The following is a 23,172-nucleotide window of genomic DNA, read 5'->3' on the forward strand; positions in this document are numbered from 1 at the left end:
TACACCACCACCACCAGCCTGCACAGTGGTAACAAGGCATGATGGATCCATGTTCTCATTCTGTTTACGCCAAATTCTGACTCTACCATCTGAAGGTCTCAACAGAAATCGAGACTCATCAGACCAGGCAACATTTTTCCAGTCTTCAACTGTCCAATTTTGGTGAGCTTGTGCAAATTGTAGCCTCTTTTTCCTATTTGTAGTGGAGATGAGTGGTACCCGGTGGGGTCTTCTGCTGTTGTAGCCCATCCGCCTCAAGGTTGTACGTGTTGTGGCTTCACAAATGCTTTGCTGCATACCTCGGTTGTAACGAGTGGTTATTTCAGTCAAAGTTGCTCTTCTATCAGCTTGAATCAGTCGGCCCATTCTCCTCTGACCTCTAGCATCAACAAGGCATTTTCGCCCACAGGACTGCCGCATACTGGATGTTTTTCCCTTTTCACACCATTCTTTGTAAACCCTAGAAATGGTTGTGCGTGAAAATCCCAGTAACTGAGCAGATTGTGAAATATTCAGACCGGCCCGTCTGGCACCAACAACCATGCCACGCTCAAAATTGCTTAAATCACCTTTCTTTCCCATTCAGAGATTCAGTTTGGAGTTCAGGAGATTGTCTTGACCAGGACCACACCCCTAAATGCATTGAAGCAACTGCCATGTGATTGGTTGGTTAGATAATTGCATTAATGAGAAATTGAACAGGTGTTCCTAATAATCCTTTAGGTGAGTGTACAAACACACAGGACGTTAGTTTGTGTGATACATTCTTTTTTCCTTCAGTTGCTCCAGAACCTTTTCAGACTCTTGTAGTGTAATATCACAAGGACTAGGCCTCACATTGGGGTTCGGTGTACCTGAATGTTCATTATTGCTTCCAAATTCCTTACTCACTTCCTCTACATTTGTATCCTTCTGTTTTGGATCCTGTTTTTCCCCATAGCTGTGGACAGAGCAAGACTCCAGTTTACAGTCTATAAGAACGCAGGAGTCAGGAAGTGGCCACAGTGCATTTATGACCAATAGGATGTAAAGAGTTCATGTTTACAAAGGCTCAGTTTCAAAAAGACAGAAACAAATGTGTAACAAGGTGGAATTCAAGTGCATTACAACATTTCTATTCAAAAAACATTCTTTCACAACCTGATAAAGTTTTTTTTTTGTTTGTTTGTTTTTTAAAGATAGTGTTCAGTCAGTGATTTTAAGAAAGATTCAAGATATTTATCTTAAAGCACATCTGTTACGGTATTGCAAACATCTTGCTGTACTGACATATCTCAAATGAGTGAATATCTCAAATTACTGCCTTTACAACTTTTACCGTGCTTTTTACCACACACACAAAAAATATAATCTACATAGTTGTGCTTATTTTTTCTTCCTTTATATATATATAAATTTTGTTATGTTACAGCCATATTCCAAAATTGATTAAATTCATTATTTTCCTCAGAATTCTACAAACAATACCCCATAATGACAACGTGAAAGAAGTTCGTTTGAAATCTTTGCAAATTTATTAAAAATAAAAAACAAAAAAAGCACACGTACATAAGTATTCACAGCCTTTGCTTGATACTTTGTTGAAGCACCTTTGGCACCAATTACAGCCTCAAGTCTTTTTGAGTATGATGCTACAAGCTTGGCACACCTATTTTTGGCCAGTTTCTCCCATTCTTCTTTGCAGGACCTCTCAAGCTCCATCAGGTTGGATGGGGAGCGTCGGTGTGCAGCCATTTTCAGATCTCTCCAGAGATGTTCAATCGGGTTCAAGTCTGAGCTCTGGCTGGGCCACTCAAGGACATTCTCAGAGTTGTCCTGTAGCCACTCCTTTGTTATCTTGGCTGTGTGCTTAGGGTTGTTGTCCTGTTGGAAGATAAACCTTCGCCCCAGCCTGAGGTCCAGAGTGCTCTGGAGCAGGTTTTCATCAAGGATGTCTCTGTACATTGCTGCATTCATCTTTCCCTCGATCCAGACTAGTCTCCCAGTTCCTGCCGCTGAAAAACATCCCCACGGCATGATGCTGCCACCACCATGCTTCACTGTAGGGATGGTACTGGCCAGGTGATGAGCGGTGCCTGGTTTCCTCCAGACATGAGTTCAATCTATGTTTCATCAGACCAGAGAATTTTGTTTCTCATGGTCCGAGAGTCCTTCAGGTGCCTTTTGGCAAACTCCAGGCGGGCTGTCATGTGCCTTTTACTGAGGAGTGGCTTCCGTCTGGCCACTTTACTATACAGGCCTGATTGGTGGAGTGCTGCAGAGATGGTTGTTCTTCTGGAAGGTTCTCCTCTCTCCGCAGAGACACGCTGGAGCTCTGTCAGAGTGACCATCGGGTTCTTGGTCACCTCCCCGACTAAGGCCCTTCTCCCCGATCGCTCAGTTTGGCCGGGCGGCCAGCTCTAGGAAGAGTGCCGGTGGTTCCAAACTTCTTCCATTTACGGATGATGGAGGCCACTGTGCTCATTAGGACCTTCAATGCTGCAGACATTTTTCTGTACCCTTCCCCAGATCTGTGCCTCAATACAATCCTGTCTCGGAGGTCTATAGGTGTGTGCCTTTCCAAATCATGTCCAATCAACTAAACTTACCACAGGTGGACTCCAATCAAGTTGTAAAAACATCTCAAGGATGATCATGGGAAACAGGATGCACCTGAAGCTCAATTTTGAGTGTCATGGCAAAGGCTGTGAATACTTATGTACATGTGCTTTTTTTTGTTTTTTATTTTTAATAAATTTGCAAAGATTTCAAACAAACTTCTTTCACGTTGTCATTATGGGGTATTGTCTGTAGAATTTTAAGGAAAATAATACATTTAATCCATTTTGGAATAAGGCTGTAACAAAATGTGGAAAAAGTGAAGCGCTGTGAATACTTTCCGGATGCACTGTATATATATTATATAACCCTATTTCTTAACTCATAGTTTGGGAACATCTGCCATATGTGTCCAATGCTTTCATTCTGGTAATAGTGTTTGTATAGTTGGCATCACTGGGACTAATAAAGCAAAATTCTGGTAATTCTTGCAATAAACAGCAAAGCTTTGATCCCCCTTCATTTGGCAAAAATGTGGATCTTGTGCCAGTTTCATTGTAACAGGGCATTGTTGTTTTCAGTTAGCCTCCACATATTGGGGGATGAAGGGTTTGGGGAGAACAGATGATGTCAAGTAGAAAGGCAATCATAAGAAAGGGCTTGAGGAGATTAAAGAAGGGGGGAGGGGAGGGTGTGACAGTGACCCACTTCTCCCTCTTAATCTATATCACAACCTTAAGAAGTAAACACAATAGCTACAAGTTACCACAAGCTGTATGTAAAAATGTCTCGCTTACAATCATCTGATTCAAAGCAATTTATCGCAAATCCATGCATCAAAGGCCAACGTCTTGCCATGCTTTTGGTATCCTATCATCATTAGCTAAAAACAAGCCTGGCCAATTCCACAAACAATCAGATCAAATTTGGAGACTCAGCAGCACACAAGGGACACTGGAATCCTCCTGCACCAGCCGGCTACAGAGGTCAAAGAACAACAAAAGTCGACTACAAGTGTCCTCAGATATTGACTTGATATTGATGAGCAAAGAGGGGTGAGAAGTAAACCTACAAGCTGCCTTAGTTTTCATTCAAAGACACAAAAGTGCAGGGTTAATAACAAAGAAGAGTGTGAGGGATTATAAAACGAGCAGTAAGTAGTACATAATGAGTTACAGGATTTCTGTAGTTGTGGCTCAGCATTTATTTAAATTCACTCAGAATTAGGAACTGATGGTCAACCCCATAATGCAACCTCATAATCATCTTTCAAAGCAAGTGACAATTCCAAGGAGGAATGGGGGAAATAGGGGCTGAGCACTGGACACATGTGATCTGCTGGAACTGATTCACAGTCAGTGAATAACTCATGCGTTTCGATGTTGTAAACAATGTGGTGTACATGCTACTGTCACAACACTGCAGATCACAGGCAGCCGACTGCACGGGGCAATCGAGTCAGTTTAGCGTCTGTCCAGACCAGTTACTTCAGAGGGGCGACTGCTTCACTCCACTTATCTATGTCCCTGCTCCTCCTCCTGCTCCGTTCAGGACAAAAACCACAGTCCCCTCTGGGTGAGACACCTGTCTGCAGCAGCCAGTGCATTAGGACAGTGCTGGCACTGTGTACCAATGGAGACACACATACTCATATTTAGATACACTGAGTGAACATTTATTAGGTACACCTCCCATTTCCAGGAAATACAATGTTCAGTCAGTGAGAGCATCACATGTTCAGACTGTATTGTCCACTCAGTGTATACAAAACTAAATCATAAAAAGGTCCATAATGCTGAGGTAAAGTCTACTGACATAACACCTGTACCATTTAGTTGTGTGCAATATGCGTTTCTGCTCTAGAGTGAATGGAGTGAGCGATGCTCACGTTAGGCTCTTATACAGCACACTGATAGGATGGCAGCCCGGCCTGAAGGTGTCAGGGTTAGATCTTATTTTCAGACTGCCCTGGGGCAAAATGGCCACCCTCTGTCAAATCACTGGCACTATCGCCGCTTTACTGCCAGTGACTAAGCATAACTTGAATCATCTTTGGCCACCACGTCCACTTAACACTCGGATCAAAAGAGGTAATTAATGCTGTCACACGCAGGGCCCTTGTTTCAACCCTTCCAGCTAGTGGCTGTCAGCAGCTATCTCACACACAACCTTCTCTGCGCCCTTTAGTCCGAAATGAACCTGTCTGGAGAAGAGAAACGCAGATGCTGTCTTTGGTTTGACCCTAGAGGTTTACATTAAACCACTGGAGTCCATCTGTTTCAGCTCCGTAGACCAGGCCTGTAAAATGGTAAGTTGTTATACAACCCTAAATCCGGAGTTAATATCACAATCTTCGGTTCTCCCGTAGTCGAGATCTTGGTCATTAGCAGGCAGATGATGTCGCAATGTGGTGTGTGGGAAGGCTGTTGGAGCGGGAGAAGGGCGGTGTAGTCCTGCCTGGGCAACATTGTCAGCCTTTCTCCTACAGCTGCCCCCCACCCCAGCTCCTCCACAGCGTGTGGGAGAGGAACTCGACATTAGAAAAATTGCAGGAACTTCGAAATATTGGTCCCCACACTGCAGTCATTCACAGAGAGACAGCAGCATGGGCCTGAACACATCCCAAAATGTTTAAGTATTAACACCCCAGGGCATGTAAGGAATTTCACAATACCGAGTCAAGGTTTCTGAAGAAAGGAAAGTGATTGAAATTATTGACATATTTTGCAGAACGGTGCTTGTACTCGGTGGTAACAGGCCATGACTAACAAAAAAGGATCCAGGGAGATAAGACTGGGGTCTCTTCAGAATCCTCAAAGGGCCTGACAAAGTCCAACCAATCCATTACTTCACCCTCAGCACATCTGAATCAAACGCCACACATGGAAAGAAGAATGAGGAGATTTAGTACGAATGAGGAGAGAACGGGAGGTACTGGAGTACAAACTGCCAAGCCATGTGTAAGACGCCATTTGACAAGACTGTTTGAGGTGTTTATAGGATGAATAAGCTATTGGCTAACAAACCAAGTCAGGTGGACTGAAACACCCCTTCCTTGTTTTCAGGCTTTTGTACAACATAAAAATGACAAGCTCACTGTATCCCTATACCACAGTCAGCATGACTTTCAAAAGCATTTTATTCCAGATACCTTCAAAATACGATCTAGTCAATTTTACAAAACCATTTATAAGCAAAGCACCTATCCACTTAATTTTTGTATTGTTCCATACCTATCTTAAATCAAACACGTTTACTGCTTACAGAAATTCACCTGAAAATCAAGTCCCATTCTTTCTCTGGGCAAAACACAAAGCTTTGCAATCCACACGTTGTAGAAAATTCTGTCAGTTCCTTAACCAGGGAAAGCACTCCCAACTCACATGGCTGCCACCCGAACCGAGGGAGACAATAGCTAATTGACTAATCAATTATTGATTGCCAGGGCTTTTATTCTGTTAGTACTGATTACAGCCTCCTTAATGGAGTATTTCATGGCTGCCCCTCTGGCGGTCTCCCGTTGCCTGCTGGGCCATGTGATCACAAGCAGTGAGCATCACTGGCTGCAAACCTTCACTGAGCAAGACTGTGGGAAATTGTGGCATATGAGACCCCTCTCCCAACACACACACATGTACACACACATTCACTCAGTCAAATGCATGTGCAAGCAGGGCAGTGACAAATAATCAGGATGGCTTTTCTGGGGTGAAAAAAGGCAAGTTGCAGGAATTGTTGTATCCGTTTACTGCGACATATATTTATGTTATTTAAAGATAAGACAATATGCTTTCTGACTGCATTGCTTCATTAAATACAAATGTTTCAATGGGTAAACATAATGTGATAAATTATAAGTCACTCTGGATAAGGGCGTCTGCTAACAAATTTGTATAAAAAATACACAGCAGAAAAACTGAAACATCATCTGTGACAGAAGACAAAAAGCAGAAATAGCTTAACCTGTTTTATGTGCGTTTTGTGTTTCCAGACACTGTGTACCAGTGGAAAGCTGAAGCTAGCACTTGCGTCAGTTAGACTCAATATCAAGTATGATACCATGTCATTAGGTTGTCTTTCTCGCACGTCTATAAAGTAGGGGGTTTGCCATTTCACAAATGCTGGTAGCCCTAATCTCACTGGGTTTAGAAGGTTTGGCCATTTTCCATTCTGTAGGGAGCCATCACAATTCTGACCCATTGTGAAATGAAGAGGTTTCCATGCTACAGAAAGAATAGGACCCCCCCACCGCCACATTGTGTTTAGACAGTCAGAGAAGTTCAAAACGCACAGAAGGGGACAGGAGTAAGGGCCACACACAGGAACAAATATTGGCACTGCATCACACCTTACTGAGATCTCAAATACAACCGCACTGCATTGCTTTAGCATACCCTAAAGTACAGTTTACTCCTAGATTGTAGTGTTTAGGCTGAAGGCTCCCAAAGGATATGTATTCCTTCCAAGTAATACAATATAAAACATAAATCCACTAAGATTACACTTACCGGAAGGCAACTGTAAAACTTTTATTCTCACTGTTGATTGGAAATAATCTTTTGTAAACAGAGCTTGGGTGTCAGGATTTCCACATGAACTAGTCAGTTTCTGTTCGCTATTGTTTAACTGGAGACAACTTCTGCTAGTTCAAGTTTCCAATTACGGCAAATGTCTTCTTTCTGTCTGTCCATCTGCATGTCTGTCTGTCTGGGAACACAGAGCTCTACTGATCCTTCCCGCCCCCATCTCTGCTTCGGTCTACCCTGCGTCAACTAGGCACGATCTGTTAAAGCAGCACACGGATAAAGGGGGGATCTTCAGAAGTGAACACTGTCCACACACAGGCACGCAGAGAATGGACTGACAGTTAAAGAGGCACAATCTGATAATAAGAGGCCAGTCAAGTTCTCTACTCTCTGTATTAGTGATCAGATCGGCAATACTGGATCAACACTGGCTAAGGGGTTCAGGGAGGCTGAGATTGCTCAGGTTCAGTCTTTACCTCGTGTCCTACACCTTCTCTCATATATTTCAATATAAACCCCCCGCCTCGCACTCCGATACAGACACATGCAAGCCAGCCTGTCATCTTACATCAAATTCTGCAGACATTTTCATAATACATTTCTGGAATATTAAAAACAGCTTGTTTATAGAGCTATGCTATGGCCTGCAGATTGAGATACAGATTCCACACACATGGCTTATGAATGTCAGTAGTATGCTGAACAGACGAGAGGCCAGCCAGCGATCAGCAAAGAGCACATACCAGGAGCGACCATTGTGGTGACTCGAGATAATGGCTGTAAAGGGCCTATATTTGGTTTAATCTCACCAAATAATGAGCAAGGATAAACTGGCAGTATGTAAAAACCTTAATCGCAGGTTTAGTTATAGTATTTATGCTTCTTCTAGCTTCTAGACGGTTGCTGTTCATTTGAGTGTTTGGGTTTTCTCCTCGCAAGGAGTCAGGGGACAGTCACCTTGTCTTCCATCTCACTGCCCATGGGTCATTCAGACAATTCAGGGGCCAGAAATAGCGCATCAAGAGAATCTGAAATGCCTTTGAGGGCTTGTTCCTTTTGCAGTTGCGAATCAATAATGCTTCGGAGTGCTACTTGCAAATACAAGAACTCTATAATTGTAAGTGTGCATGTCCAAGCACTCTATGTCCTCAAATCACATCCAACCTAAAAGACGCACGTTGCCTGGGGGAAGGAGGCGTCTGGTGTGCCATAGTCTACTGTGACCCACAAGCTCCTCCAACATGAGAACAGACCTCTCTTACTGGAAGAACAACAGAGTGTAACAGAGTGCAACAGAGTGCTGCTTGTGTCGGGAACAAAACAACCCCTCCTCGCCACAGCAGACACTCGGTTATCTTGCTGTCTCTCGTCCGGTAGATTAATTGGTTATACATAGTGAACACCCTAAAGGGGATTGCATCAGATGCTCTCTTGATTGGAGAATGTCTCCCAAAACTTAACTGGAATTCCAAAACACAAGAGGCGTGGTGAACGGCGCACAATTGTAAAGTTGTTTGCACACGGCCCTACAAATCTGAGCTTTGTGGATTCCAGTGTGCTGAATTCAAAGAGTTTTCTTAATCCCCTAACTGGGAGAATTGTATATACTTTTTATATCTGTAATAAACCTAGGCCCTTTTATCAGAGCACTTAAACAAACTGAGGGCAAACAATTTTTATTCTGTCGATTTCAAGGTGATTGTGTGCAACATTAACCTTGCAGCTGCTCACACCGTAGCACTAACTTCAGCTCTTTTTCCAGGTGTGTGTGTGTGTGTGTTGGGGGAGGGGGGGGTTACAGATAACAGCCGCTATTAAAATAATAAAATACAATGAGAGAACAATAAGCACAGCATGATAAAGCAGGTCACTGGCAGAGCGGAGGCCGCACTTTTCTTGTATGTAATCATTTATCTGTCCTATTTCCGCCAGACACTAAACCTGGAACTTCCAGACACAAACTTGGAAGCTAGACAGATAAGTGCACTTATAAACACTAACCAATCTGCTGCAGAAACACACACTGACATTTTCCAGTTTAAACATGGAAGAATGCAAAACAAAAAATAAACTGAACTCCAAGCTCCAGCAAAACTACACTGCCACGTCTGCAAGTCTGTGTCCTATTGCTGTTAACTCCCAAACCGCCCTCTTCTCTTTAGCTTATAAGGGGCACATCAGGCCTTCTCCGGGTGAACTCAGGCCCAGTCAGGAGATAAAAAGGGACCAGACAGCATTGCCAGGGAGTGAAGAGAGCAGCAGACTGTTTAGAGCAAAGAGGATTACAAAAGATACCACCTGAAATCTATGTTGCAGTGTCCTGCCGCCACAGCCTTGACGTACAGATTAATTGTATGCAACAGCGTCAAGGACAAGACACACCAGAGGCAAACACAACAGTATCTGGGCAGATCAACCTTGTGCATCACCCCAGGCTCCGAGCATAGGCCAGGCCAGATGGCGGCAGCGACACTGTGAGAAAACTGGACTGTCCCTATATGTCTTGGGGAGAGGATTGCTCATATATATATATATGTATATAAATACATAGCAGTAGCCACCGGCCCGTGATTAATTTCTCACAGTGGGATCAAAGTCACGCACACAACCTCCGAAATACCCCCCCAACATGGCTTGACTGAGAAAAGGGTAAATTCACTGACTGTGCCAATATCTGCAGGACACTGGATTCGATCTTATCCGTGCTGTTGCTCTGCCTTCCGTTTGCAGGCGGTCCAGCTATTAAACCCCAGTTCTTTGATGTAAAATTGTATTTTCTATCCCCTTCTTCAGCAGACAGAAATAACCCCTCTTACTATGATGCCAATAATGCAGAGCATAATTAGCTCCCTATGAAAAGGTCCCTCTGTAGCTCAGTGTATCAGACCAATTCATGGCGCAGTAACAATATGATTGGGTGTATTTGCTGCAATAAAGCTGATGGGCCTGCATATGGGGACATGCACTTTGTACCATTGATCAAAGTCACAAGTGGGCTAGGTCAGAGCCAAGGGCTGTGCTGCAGAGAGAAAGCCCCCCTGCTCTGCACAAGGAGCTCTTTATTAGCGGTTCATAGTGCAGCAGCCAGGGCTTTGGGCACAGTGAGACACAGAGAGGAAACAGGCGACACAAACCCAAAAGGCAGGAGGGCTTGTTGGATGTGGATGTGGATGTGGATGTGGCTCCTAATGTAATTGAGGATGCAGATTAGATAACATTGCCAGGAATGGAAAGGGGGTTTCCTAGCCTGACCAGGAGACTGCTGCCCTCCTGTCAGGGGAACTGCGGATTCCCACGATTTCACTCTGCCCCGTTAATGGGAGTCGCAATACTGTGTATTACTTTTTTCTCTCCTCCATTAAACAACACACACACACACACACGCGGGCGCAGACTAGCAAGAGAAACTTGAAAAAGACCTTGTTCACCAGCATAAACAATCAGGCTCTGGGGAGTTGCCAGGTAAGCAGCAGTTTAGTGTAGAAGAATCTGACAGAACCCTAAAAGGACAATACCAAAACTGCAGCTGCTCTGATTGAGGTGAGAAAGGAAATGTTAAAAGTCCTACAGTGAACAAATGCACAGAGAGATCTTTAAGTGCCTCTGCGTTCTGAAAGGCCAGTGGCCAGTTGCACAAAATGACTTCAGTGAAATCTCCTATTAGTTTCAATTGACTTTAAGGGTGTTGCACACACTGAAGTCATTTTGCTACTTAAAGGAAAACGTTACAGAATACGTTTGCAAACTCGCTGCGACACAAAGTCCATCAGGGTTAGACTAAATCACAAAGAGGGAAAGCTCAGACCATCCTTCTTTGGAAGCACAATTATTTTTTAATATATTTTAATACCTTTATTTTTTTAAACAAAAGGCTCTGGAGAATTCCACCCCCTTCCACTCCCACCACAGCTTTTAGTGGATCTTTTAACATGGCTCTGTGTGGGTGGGTGCATGTGTGGGTGTAAAAATCAAAAATCAAATCTAAAAAAAATATTCAGATGCCAACAGGTATTTGTAAAGTGACTTTGTTCAGCTTTATCCATGAGAATATGTTTTTTCCTGAGGCATTTGGTTTCCAGCCGTACAGATATGTTATGAAATGCTGGGAATTTAACTGGCAGATGTGACGGGTGAATTTAATACTTTGGCAAAGCTAATGTTGTGAGGCTTATATATCAACAGAATTAAGTGATTATGCACACCAATGTCAAGGGATGAAAATCTCCACCGAGTAGCATACCATTGAAGCCACCAGGTACAGGGAGAATCCCGCTCGTCTGTTCTGCCGGATAAGAATATAATAGATTCCGAATATATAACAATATAACACTTCAATTAAATTTCAATACTTCCATTCTAAACTTAAAAGTCTAGAAGTATTTAGATAACATATTGCTTTGAGGTATTACACTTTACCTTTTTTACAATCATTTGAGATGGATGGATAGACTGAAAGACAGACATACATAGTAATAATTATCACACAAAAGCGTGCCTGTCTTTTCTTTGTAATCGGGCACTATCAAAAGTGGAATGCTTCTTACCAAATCAAAAGGCTTTGTGCTTGCCCAGAGATATAGATAGACAAAAACACAGTCACTTAAATATAGTACTGCCTTCCAGAATTCAAAAATGTTGAGAACAAGAAACACATTTAAAAAAGCAGTGCCACTTTCCCAGACTGTCTACAATAATACCCTGGCGCAGTGGTGTCCAAATCTTAAATTAAAGCTTGCTAACACTACCAGAGAAAAACAGGTGCGTTAGAAGAGAAAAATCCATTGTTATTGCACCGGCTTGGGGACCTCAAAGGGAACAAAGATCAACAGGTGAACACCTGGTTCTGCCTGAATCTCTCCCCCTGCAATTACAGCCTTGAAGTAAAGTACTGTTTTATGCTCCTGCTTCACTGTAGGCCTGACATTGACATTTACGGTGTTCTGCTATTGTAAGTATTTGAAAGGGAAGCAAGACACCAGTGTACAGGGCTGAAGGTAGACAGGACAAACCAATCCAGAGAGCAGAAAACAGCAATTCTGTAGAACAACGCGAGTCCTCGGCAGGGTCTAAATTGAAATAGATGCTACGTGACCTGTAGAATCAGGGGAACATTCAGCTGAATGGAAACTTTACGTGACCTAGACAAAAGAGATGCATAAACACACATGCTGACCAACCATGCACAGACACCGACGCTGTGCTAATGCAGGAAAGTACAGACCAAGAAAAAGGAAAGACCTACGCAACAGTGGTGTTCTTAGAAACCGTCTTAAGGAGGAACAAAAAGTATTGATTCCTTCACAGCTACTGATAATGTGCCTTGTGGAAGACTCATTGTTACATTTAGTTCAGAAAGAATTTAGGGGTGGAGTTAAAGCAAAGCACAGAAATCAAAGCTTGGTCATGAGGGAACATCATATGATGTCAGCAATGTGCAAAAGTGGCCTGAGGGGGGATGTTTGTTCTCCTAAACTGAGAGTCTTTCTGCTTTATCAGCCATTATATTATTTGTATGCAAAGAGTCAGAATTGTGTGTTTGATGCTCAACATCCTCCTAAAGGCATCTCGAGGCAGACACTTGATAACTGAGGAACACGTGGATAAAATGGTTTGGAGAGTGCAGGTCTACTACAGGTCAGTACCATGGCTTTGGAACTACTCAATGACCAACCCGACCCACGCTGTGCTTCATTTTGAATGACATGCACAATGACTTTCAGCTTCAGGGTTCCACTCAGAAGTTGTTCATTAAAAGGGGGGACTGTATTATTATGAATATTGTAGGACAGCTGGCACGGTTGTGAAAAAGGCCGGTAATTCAATCAATAAAATCATTTCACTGCCCTGTCATTTTCCCCACTCTCCATAAACAGCACAGAGGTCACTGGGTCACACGGCTGTTCCCACGATGCCCTTCCAGCAGGGGCAAGCGCTCTGCCACCGTGACCTCGTCGGAAGTAGCGGGGGGCGGGGCTCTTCCTTCCTGACATCACAATGGCTGCGTTTCCCAAACACGCACCGGCGGCCAGCAGCCTTGGGCTCGGCTTGGGGCCACAACAGGCCGGCATTGCAGAGCGGTGAGGAACAGGTTCAATTTGGCATACTGGATACAGCAGGAAAGCTTCCACATAATAGCTTTATTTATTTATCACACTTTTATTGCCAACATCCTGTGTTTCTCTGGATGTTGTCGTGGAGTTGAGGGGGAGTAGGGGGTACTGAACAAGTGCTTCAAACATCTATAAGGAGGTTAGTGAACAGAGGCCAAGTCTTGGCTTGTCAACCAGCCGGAGCACCATAGCTGGAAATCATATGAGCAGTTTACATTTTCTCAGTCCACAATTAAACTAATGGAACCCTGTAGGAAAAATGAATGATAGTTATTGTATAGCGTTCATCTGACTCCAGGCTGTTAAAGGTGTTTCCTGCCAAAGCAGTGCAGCTGTATTGAAGGCTGCTCTTTCCTTTGCTATGTAAAAATATGACGGATGCTGGTTCAGTCTATTTTCTTCCCAACGTACTGGACAACCACTACCTGTCTTTTTTTGTTGCTGTCGGACCTGGTTATTTAATCAGGAGCTACATGAGTGATTTACCTGAAGAATAAACAGGATTCTCTTCATTTATTTAAGACACTTTCAAACACTTCATCATAAAACTGACACAAGAATGTTGGCAGGAAATGACTGTCCTCTGTGCATACTTTTCAAAAGGTTATAGGCATGTACAGAAGCCTTAGATTTTCATTGAACCTGAAGTGAAGAATGACCTTAAACACAAAGCTAAGCACCCCCGGGCTGGCGTTCCTAGCGCTTCAGACTAACAGACATGTAGGCTTCCTCTCTCTCTCTCCTCACCCCCTTTGTGGCATTGTGCATCTTTTAACACATTTAATACACAACCTGAGCCTCAGTAAACACAACCAGCTATCTTCACTCCATTGTTGTTCCTCGTCTTCCCTCCCCCATCCACCCGTGGCTCAGTTCTCACTATTGTATTTCCTTCAGTATACTAACACAAACTCACACACACACACACACACACACACACACACACATTTCCTCCCTCAGCTGGTCATTGTAAACAAGGAACAGCTGTCTCCTTGATCACTGTACTACGTTGTTATTGTCAACCTGTACAGTGAAGCCCTCTATTCCCAGTACTGCAAAGCGTCTTTCACAGCAACAGGCACACAGACCAGACCTCTGTCAGCAACTAGTGATTATATAAGAGCATATGACCTAACAGGAATACTCTGTAGCTGCTCAACAGGAATAACTTGTTCGATAGCAAAAGGAAGTTATATTTTTGCATAAAAAAACAAAAACATCATATAGGAATCAAAAAGCCATTGGGATTATGATTAAGAAGAATTAGGATTTATGAAACATTTTAAATGAAATAATTTTTGGATGGGCTTTTGGCTTCCCATATTTTGATTTATTATTTGGATATTTGTCTCAATATTGGGAGTTCAAACAGTGCCTCAGAGAGAAAGAATTCAGTCACATGACCCAGACACAGGGAGAATGACAGTGGATATAGGGAGCATCTGCAGTGGGAAACGCAGAGAAACCAGTCCCACGCACCAGCTAGAAGGCACAGACATTAGGTGGGAGTCTTCCAAAGCCTTTAACATGCAGTCTTCTGAAGGCTTGCAATCATAAAAATGCCATCAGTGTTGTTTTGCAAAAGTCCTGGTATTTCCAGATGCCCTGTAAAAGTTGTCAAACACACTGACAGCAGAGCAACCTGACAAACGTTTTTCCACATTTTAACCAAAATGAGACATTGAAATTACAGAAAGAGTTACGTTAATGTGGAGGGGTATTTGTATGAACCATTACGTGTGAATTACCCAGATTTGTGCATATGCGAGAGAGAGTGGAGCGATGGTAGCGAGGGACTTTTGTGATGTACTTTTCTTAATTTTTCACTACAGGTACCCAGTGGAGCTCTCAACCAGCACAAGGCTGATATTGTTTGTTTAATAGAGATACTTTGATGCCCAATCTCAATTAACTAACTACACAGCCGTAACAAGAGTAGGCGTTTGCTTTATATTTGTTCTGCACCAAAATGGTATAAATATTGGGCTGTCAGAGGCCCCACTCACTAGGAAATAACAGAGGAGGAAGTATGGCAGACTTTGTGAATGAAGGCAAAAACACACTAACCAGCTCGGACAAATATGTGAATGCATTGCAAGAACAGAAATTCATTAAGCACACATGAATCTGGAAATGTTACGGTTAGAATACAAGTGACTTAAAAACAAAATCTAAAAACACCCATGGGACAATCCTTATATACTGTACATTTATTCTGCAAATAAGGGTAACATTTCTAAGTAGGAAGAATAGAGAGGGGCTCTGCATACAAGCCCCTGCTGACATTAAACGGGGAGCTTACTCATTTACTTTACCCACAAGTCTCACATTAAACCTTAAGACAATCAATACTGTTATGTTGCTGTGGCCACACTAGTTGGCACCTTCATCACGAACCATTTCTGAGGCTTTGAGGGGCACACAAATCTCTCACATTTGCGAGGTGTTGTACATTGTTGTTCCCACACGAGAGAAAAAAAAGCTGACTAACCAGAAAATTTGTGAGCGAGAATTATTATCCAAACTGTGTCGCCATGATATCGTTCTTGGTGTTTATGAGGTGGCAGGAGGATGTGATGGAATCATTTATCAGACTCAAGTCTGTCTGTTTGGCACTGCCTTTTTACAGTGTAGGATTGTGCAAGCCACGTGAGAAGACACTCAGGAGTTGTTATTGTCCAACCGGTTTCCTGTAGTGAAAACAGCGGCATTGTGTGAGGAAAGACGTGGGAGGGAGGGCCAAGTAAGGAACCTCAGGGCCCCAGCTGATCTCCAGAATCTGTAGGTAGTCTTAGAATAGGAGCAACACATGAAGTGTCTCAAAATATGGTTCACAGACACCAGGAGGAATTGGAGACTACCTAGGGCTCCAAAGAAAAAGAGAAGAAGCACTTTCGTAGCTGTGGCCCTCTACAGTGCAAAATGTGGAAATGTTTTAATGCTTTATTAACATTGGATATGTAAACTATTACATGAGCCTGTATGTCAGCGTAAACTGGAGGGATTACTGCTGGTCCTTGGAAACGCCCTGGTGGCTGTGTGCGCTATAAGCTCTCTATTGTGTAAGCAGCTGAAAAGGTTTTCTTCACATTTGTACTGAAAGCAGCGAATGGCCAAAACCAGTCTAAAGTGGCCGTGAGACACATTACTATGAATGCATCATCTTTAGTGTGTAGACTGAACAATAAAGGAAAGGAAACACCTCACAGCCACTTCAGAGTTCGACTGATCGCACCGAGTTCCCGAGAAAAGATTGTTTAATCTCTGCTTTACGGCCTGATAAACAGCCCTGACAAAGAGGCGGCTCAGTTGAAGGTAACATGCCTTATGGAAAGAACAACAGAACCGTTTAATATTCCAGCTTCCTACTGTACTGTACTGAAAGTATCTGAAAGCAGTAATTTTACCATTGCCCATGAAATGAACCATTGTCAGCCCATAGCATGCAAACAAGGACATGACACTAACTAACACAGGAAACGGCAGCTAATTACAACTAATTGCCCTCCGATAGTCTCTAATCCAAAAACTATAAAAAAGGATCTTTATTTGAATCAAAAAGGTGCTGTTTAATACCATAACAAAACCATAATTCATATTTTGCTCACTGATATTGCCTCAAACATCAGATGAGGCTACGTGAGATAGGATGTAGCTGCAGTCATGCCAGGAGCGAGTGGGACTTTCTGGCACAACAAAAGCACTTAAAAGAGCCAGCAATGTCACAGCCGCAGATTCACAATCACACTGCAGATCTTGGCCACAGAGAACGCGTTAAAAACAATGATTTTAATCAGATTCTCCTTCCCTTTCCAGAGTAAGAAAACAAATCACTCAAAACTGTTTAGCTGAACGACATCATTTTAATCAGCTTCTACCTTCCTATACATGGTAAAAACAACAAAAAGGATCAAAAGAAATCTTGAGATTTGGAGCCCTGTGTGTCAATTAAAAGCCTCATTAGTTTAACTATCTGTTTTGCCTAATACTACCTGAACCATCAAGCGAACAATCAGATTCTGCCAAGAGCGCTGAACACGAGCCGTGACGTTCTCTGTCCAACTGCCGGGGAAACGTGTGTGCAACTCGTCAGACTCACACTGTTGTGTTGTTTTGTATTGTGCAACACTGGGCTGGTCTGGTTTGTATCTGGATTGAGTTACTGAGAAACGGATTGGAAAAACAAATATATAAAATACAACATATTGCTGGTATATTTAGTAATTCCACACTAATGCCTTTGTTTGTGTGAGGCAGCATGCTGACCTCTACAGAACTCGGGATTGCACCGTTTTTCAAGGCAAAGCAATCAGGTCTAATTGACTTACAGGTTGCCGTTTATTCCACAGGCTGCACAACACAGCAGCTGACGTCCAATCCAGTCCTGTCTGGTGGAGCCCTGTTCATTGACTGAGCCCAGGCACGTGCCAGTGTGGACTAGTTTACTGACATATTGCTGTTGTAGAGCAAAACGAAAAAAAAAAGACAACCTGCACCCCCGAAGAGCAGCACCCTGTCTCTGGCTACTCCAGCCCCTCTTACACACTCGCAGTGTTTTAAAATCAGCGGCTTGTGTGGGCGCATCGTTTCGAGCAGCAGCCAGCAAAATCCTGTTATATCACTGCTTAAATCCCCAGCTATTTTACAAGCTTACAGATTTATTCAATTACCACTTTACCCTCCAATTATGGTCCACAATAAAAGCAAAGTGCGGATCACAGAGACACCCCCCGCCCGCACCCTCCAGATTCACTTAATGCAATTACTCAATCGCTCAAAGTTTTTCTCTTTCTTCTTTCTCCTAGATTATCAGCCCTCCATGTGCTGAATCTGAGACGCAATTCCCTTTGTTCTCTGCTGTGGCTTCCTGCCATTAAAAGCTGAATGTACTTTGCCATTTCCTCACATACACGCACACACGGCTCCGACAGACTAACCCCAAACTATGGCCTTCAGGTCTCCTGTCACCGGCATTGAAGACTGAAATCAAAATGCTCTGATTCAGCACTGCTTTTCCGCTTATGCATGATTACAGTATCCTAATAGCTGTATAAAGGATTTTCTAGAGTAAGGAGTTGAGTCTCGGTTGTACTATAGAGACTAGATTCTTGTTTGTTTTTTATATTTTGGCTTTGAAGATTCAAGAGTCCGTGTTTACTACTCCTGAGAAGCTTTGCAGTGGGAAAAAAACAAACCCCAAAAATGTATTGGAAACTAAATAAGTGCATTGCTTTTGTCTTTAAAGTATTGAACCGAACCAGTAAAGTGAATAAGAATTCCCTGGAGAGGAAGCCAATGCAGCACTGAATATCCGTGGGCCATATAAAGAGATAACACTGGACTTTAACAGCATGTGTAGAGCAGGCAGGTGCAGCTCCACAGCTCAAACAGAAGCGTGGATCTTCTCCCTTACTGAGGTGCCTCCTGCCTGGCCTGGGAAATGCCCAACAATGGGGCCAGCACAGTCTGTAAACCAATCAGGGTCTGACCCTCTCAACCCCAAAACTGCCCATAGATTTATTACTACGTGGTTTTGGTAAGTTAAGATGTTGGAATTGTCTATTTGCAGTCATAGCTTAAAAAAAAAAAGAAGAAAAAATATGCATGGGCTGTTTAACTCTTAACGGCACTCTCTCGACACAATGGAGGGAGAGACTTGCCAGGTTTGGCACTGTGCCCCAGAGAAGTTGATGCCCAGCTCTGGTAATGGATCTTGGCAGGTTCTTCTCCCAGGATAGCAGGCCCCTGATGGGTGACATTCTTCTATACGACAGCAAGCCAAAAAGGTCTGTCTCTTCTTGTTTTAAATTGATCTGCTGCAGCCTCCCTTCTACCACATTTGTGTTTTTGCGAAACCAGGCATGAAATTAATCACCTGTAGTGGCTGTGGCTTTGGCTGGTTAATTCTAATTCAATATAGCATCAAAATAATAACAAAAGACTTTCTTTAGGCCAATGATCATGCTGTGTTTTAGAATATGAAGGAATAAAATGTACATTAACTATTAAGCGACTTTTTAAATCTTGGGGGACACTGACAAAGCATATCTAGCATTTCATGTGGCCATAGGGAAGAAATATAATGTTAATATATTGATTACTGACTAAACTCATATTTTAAATATGCAAAATATATAAGGATGACACTTTTCCACCATCTGGTAAAAATATTTATTTGTTCTCTGCGGGATAAAATGGACTAAAGACTTGGCCCTTGCCATCCAGATGAAGATGCGCACAATTTGCTTTTGGAGACCGCAGTTTATGTAAATGCACTTAATAGCGGAAGAGCGGGACATCACGTTTCCTAATGGAACTAGGTGTATAGGTCAAAAGCAGATACTGTATTTGCAATGATCTGCTATAATAATTACATGGCAACGCTTATCCAAGTGCTTTGTGACAGGTTCACGCCATTTCCAAAACTCAACTCACAAACACTGTGTTTGCCGGGGAGGGACTCCCAACGTCTCCACATGACTTCGAATGGGAACAGGTTGCTTAACCCCCTGCATTGATCCGGTCTGTAAACAAAATGCGAGCGCACAGCCACGATCCTGACTCAGACAAAGCATCAGCATTAGAACACTGTATATTCTTTCCCGTAAATTATTTGATTGGCATCTCGCAGCGGCCAGAATTGATTTTCGAGGCTCGGCTCCCGTGTTTTACGGGTGCTGTGCATGGTGCTTATATCAGTGATTCCCGGAAGCTGGTACTGAACCTCAACGCTGTGTAATGTCTGTTGGTGCCAGGTGTGCGAGTCATTCAGCTCCTCGTGTCCCGTGGAAACTAGCACGGTTTAAATCTAGGCTAAGGATTTACTATCTTACTCATGATAGGCCTAAATATGTTAACTTGAAATTGCTTGCATGAAGCGGTCAATATAAATTACATTTTCAATGAAATTACATTAAAATGAATAGAAAATGAAAAAAACACAAATTAAGTTTGGAAGTCATGTGATTCCTGCAATATTAAAGGAAGGCTGTCAGACTGAATCCCAAGCCCTAGGCTCAGAGACTTGCTGACTGGAGCATAAATCCTACAAGTGTAGTGAGCTCCTGTACCAGGCACTGGAGTTGACTCAAATTGAAACGAGCAGCCTTGCTCCTTCTGCTCTCCGCTTCGTGCTCTTTCATATTCAACAGTTTGAGAGGTGGTCTTGACCCCACGACCTCAGGGACAGCATGCTACATACTGGAGCCTTGGGGGTGAATGGCAAACAGGTCTTGCCAGGTCTCTCTCACCCGTTGGGGCCGGCCCAGAGGTGAAAGTTAGTCTGTGGTACCTGACAATTCCCACATTCCTTTCCCATTTTTTTCCACACAGCAGGGCAACAAAAGCCCTAGGCAGCCTAGACGAATACAGCTTAAAAGCTTTCCCACCAGCTTAATTAACCACATCTGAGGTGCATCAAACACACAGCCCAGATCTGAGAATCGCTAAATACCTCAGCAGAGGTGAGGGGTGGTAACGCAGACCCCCCACAGCAGATAAGAAGTTTCCCATACGTTATACAGCGTCCGAGAACTAAAACCACACTGTAGTCTGCATGTGCGGTAAAACCTTTCTTGTCTAATCTTAATGTGTTCCCATTTCATTTGCAAACTGCTAAATCCACAAAGCCATTTTGTACTCCAAAGCGCCAATCACAAAAACATTCAAGAAAGAAAACAATGCCTGTTCACAGACTAAACACTTTGATGAAAACCTCAACTTAATTTCTTCTGTGTTTTATTTACTCTTTTTCTCTGCCATGGTGTTTACAAAAGGGCTTTTGTTGGGTACTGTTACCACATGTGGCATCCGAACACTGTCTGAACACAGAAACGAAGTAGACACAGTACCATCTGTACTGTACCCACCTAGCATGCCAGCTGTTGAGGGGAAGGCAATGATTCATGTTGGTTTAGTATTTCTGAAAGGTGAGTCAGTAACTCTTTATTTACGTTAATGGTTAAAACTAAATCTGAATGATAACATTGTAAGTGGCTAAGGGGCAAAGTGCAGTGCCTATCCAGGATGGGTTGAGTAATACACCATACTGTTTTGACTGAGGTATAAATCCACTAAACCCAAGCAATGTGTTCAGTGGATCATTGGAGCCTATACAACACATGGACAGAAAAAGCTCCCACACTATCTCTAGCTGTTACTGGTAGGCACACTGCTCTGCAAGACTCCCCCTTCAATAATACTGCAAGGGATTGACCGAAACCAAGGAGAGAGAGGGGGAAAAAGGAAATGTATAAACTGAAATGAATTTCACAGTCAGTCTGCTGTTCTGCGAGATGTCCTATATAATCAATGCGCATATTTGCTTGCATTTCCAGTCCTTATTGCTCCAAAAAAACAAATTGTTTTGGACTTCATTGCATTATTTTGTAAACTACAAGCCGGGATTGATGCTAAATTCTTGTATCCATCTGTTATTACATGCACATGTGTTTTTATTTCACTTTGTGTTTAATTGTACTGTCCGACTAAATGTGTAAGCTGCGCTGCCTGTGCGCAGATGAGCAGGTGCGGCACGACAGGCGTCTCTTCCACGTGAACACGGACGCATTGAAGTCGTGCTTCTAAGCTATTGCTTGCTTTTCCAGTGTTGCAGGTTTGACTTTTTAAGTTGCCGTTTTGTCTTGTTTTCAGTTTGCGTTTTAAATCCCTTGGGCTACCTGGTGGATGGGGTTTGGTTATTTCAATAACGTACATGGAACAATCAACGAGCATCTATTATACAGTGGTTTACTTTTGACACGCACTAAGACATGGCAGTTACTGCAACAGATGCATTATTTGACCAGGTGCTTCTGAGGGATATTTGCATTTGGAAACCGCGACCATTTGCACAGCCCGTCCCCTCCCGGGAGAGACCTACCTCCACTGCCGCCCACAGCCGCCGTCCTGGAGCCGGGGAGAGAGAAGAGCACCACCACAAAGACCCCGATGCACCGCGCAGCGCTCCTCACGGCCAGACATCCCATCTCCTCGCACGCTGTTGCCGGCATGGTCCTCCTCATGCGCCGCTCATGGCTGCAGGGCTGGACGGCAACTACCGGAGCCACAGACAGACCCACCAGCGTGACGGCAATGACGCCGGCAGCCCCAGCACTGTCTGTCCGCGCAACTTTGCACAGGTCGGCGCGTCTCCCGTGTAACGCGTTTTTCAGGAGAAAGCGCCTCACTTTGCCGCCGCTTTGTTACAAATGATCCCCCGTCTCCGGCCGAAATTGGCGCATAAGCGGTCCATGGCGGAGACGCGGCTCCCGGTCCTCCGCGGCCCCGCGTCGTCCCCTCTGTCCCACTGGCTCCGGACGGTGCTCTTCCGCTGCCCCGTCTCCTCCAGCCGCTCCTACCCTCAGTTGCTCCGCTTCAGGGGAGACCGCAGACGGGGATATACCGGTGACCGAGCACAGATCTGCGGGCACACTGTCCTGTAAAACGCCTCGGTGTCTCGGTTCCTCCGCCGCCTCACCGCGCCCCCCAGCAGGCAGGTCCCGCCGCAGACACGCCCCGCCCCGGCCCGCCCCGGCCCGCCCCGGCCTGGAGGTGCGCCGCTGCAGGTGACGGAGCGACACAGACCCGCACATTACTATTTATTATTCATTTATTCATTCATTTCTTACCCAGGCGACTTACAAAATATAAGAGCAATACAAAGTGCAATAATACAGGGCAGTTCAAAGCATAATGCAATTACAAGTGTATAGGAAGATACACAGTAAACACAAAATATAAGTCCTACATCCTAGCTAAGTAGTAGTAATAGTAGCAGTAGTTCATCTTCGTTTAGGCTACTTATACACATTTGTTGTTGTTGCCTCTTAATTATTAATAATAATGAATCAAACAATCAGTTAATTGTTTATTATTATTATTATCATCATCATCATGATTATCATTATTATGTAACAACATATTTATGTAACATACATATTATATTACCAAAACTCTGTGTATAATATTTATCGTGCATATTATTATTATTATTATTA

The 23,172-nt window shown here is 43.5% G+C and overlaps 1 protein-coding gene across 1 annotated transcript in view; it reads right to left on the reverse strand.

Annotated features, from left to right (window-relative positions):
* sema4f (sema domain, immunoglobulin domain (Ig), transmembrane domain (TM) and short cytoplasmic domain, (semaphorin) 4F) overlaps positions 1-22,661 on the reverse strand; it is a 54,988-nt gene extending 32,327 nt beyond the window's left edge. The window contains exon 1 of the mRNA XM_066718318.1: positions 22,056-22,661. Coding sequence (XP_066574415.1) covers positions 22,056-22,197 — 142 coding nt within the window. The 5' untranslated portion in view covers positions 22,198-22,661. The remainder of the gene's footprint in view (positions 1-22,055) is intronic.
* Positions 22,662-23,172: the final 511 nt, after the last annotated feature.

This window comes from Amia ocellicauda, chromosome 12 (genome assembly GCF_036373705.1).
Source record: "Amia ocellicauda isolate fAmiCal2 chromosome 12, fAmiCal2.hap1, whole genome shotgun sequence".
In the NCBI taxonomy this organism is placed as follows: domain Eukaryota; kingdom Metazoa; phylum Chordata; class Actinopteri; order Amiiformes; family Amiidae; genus Amia; species Amia ocellicauda.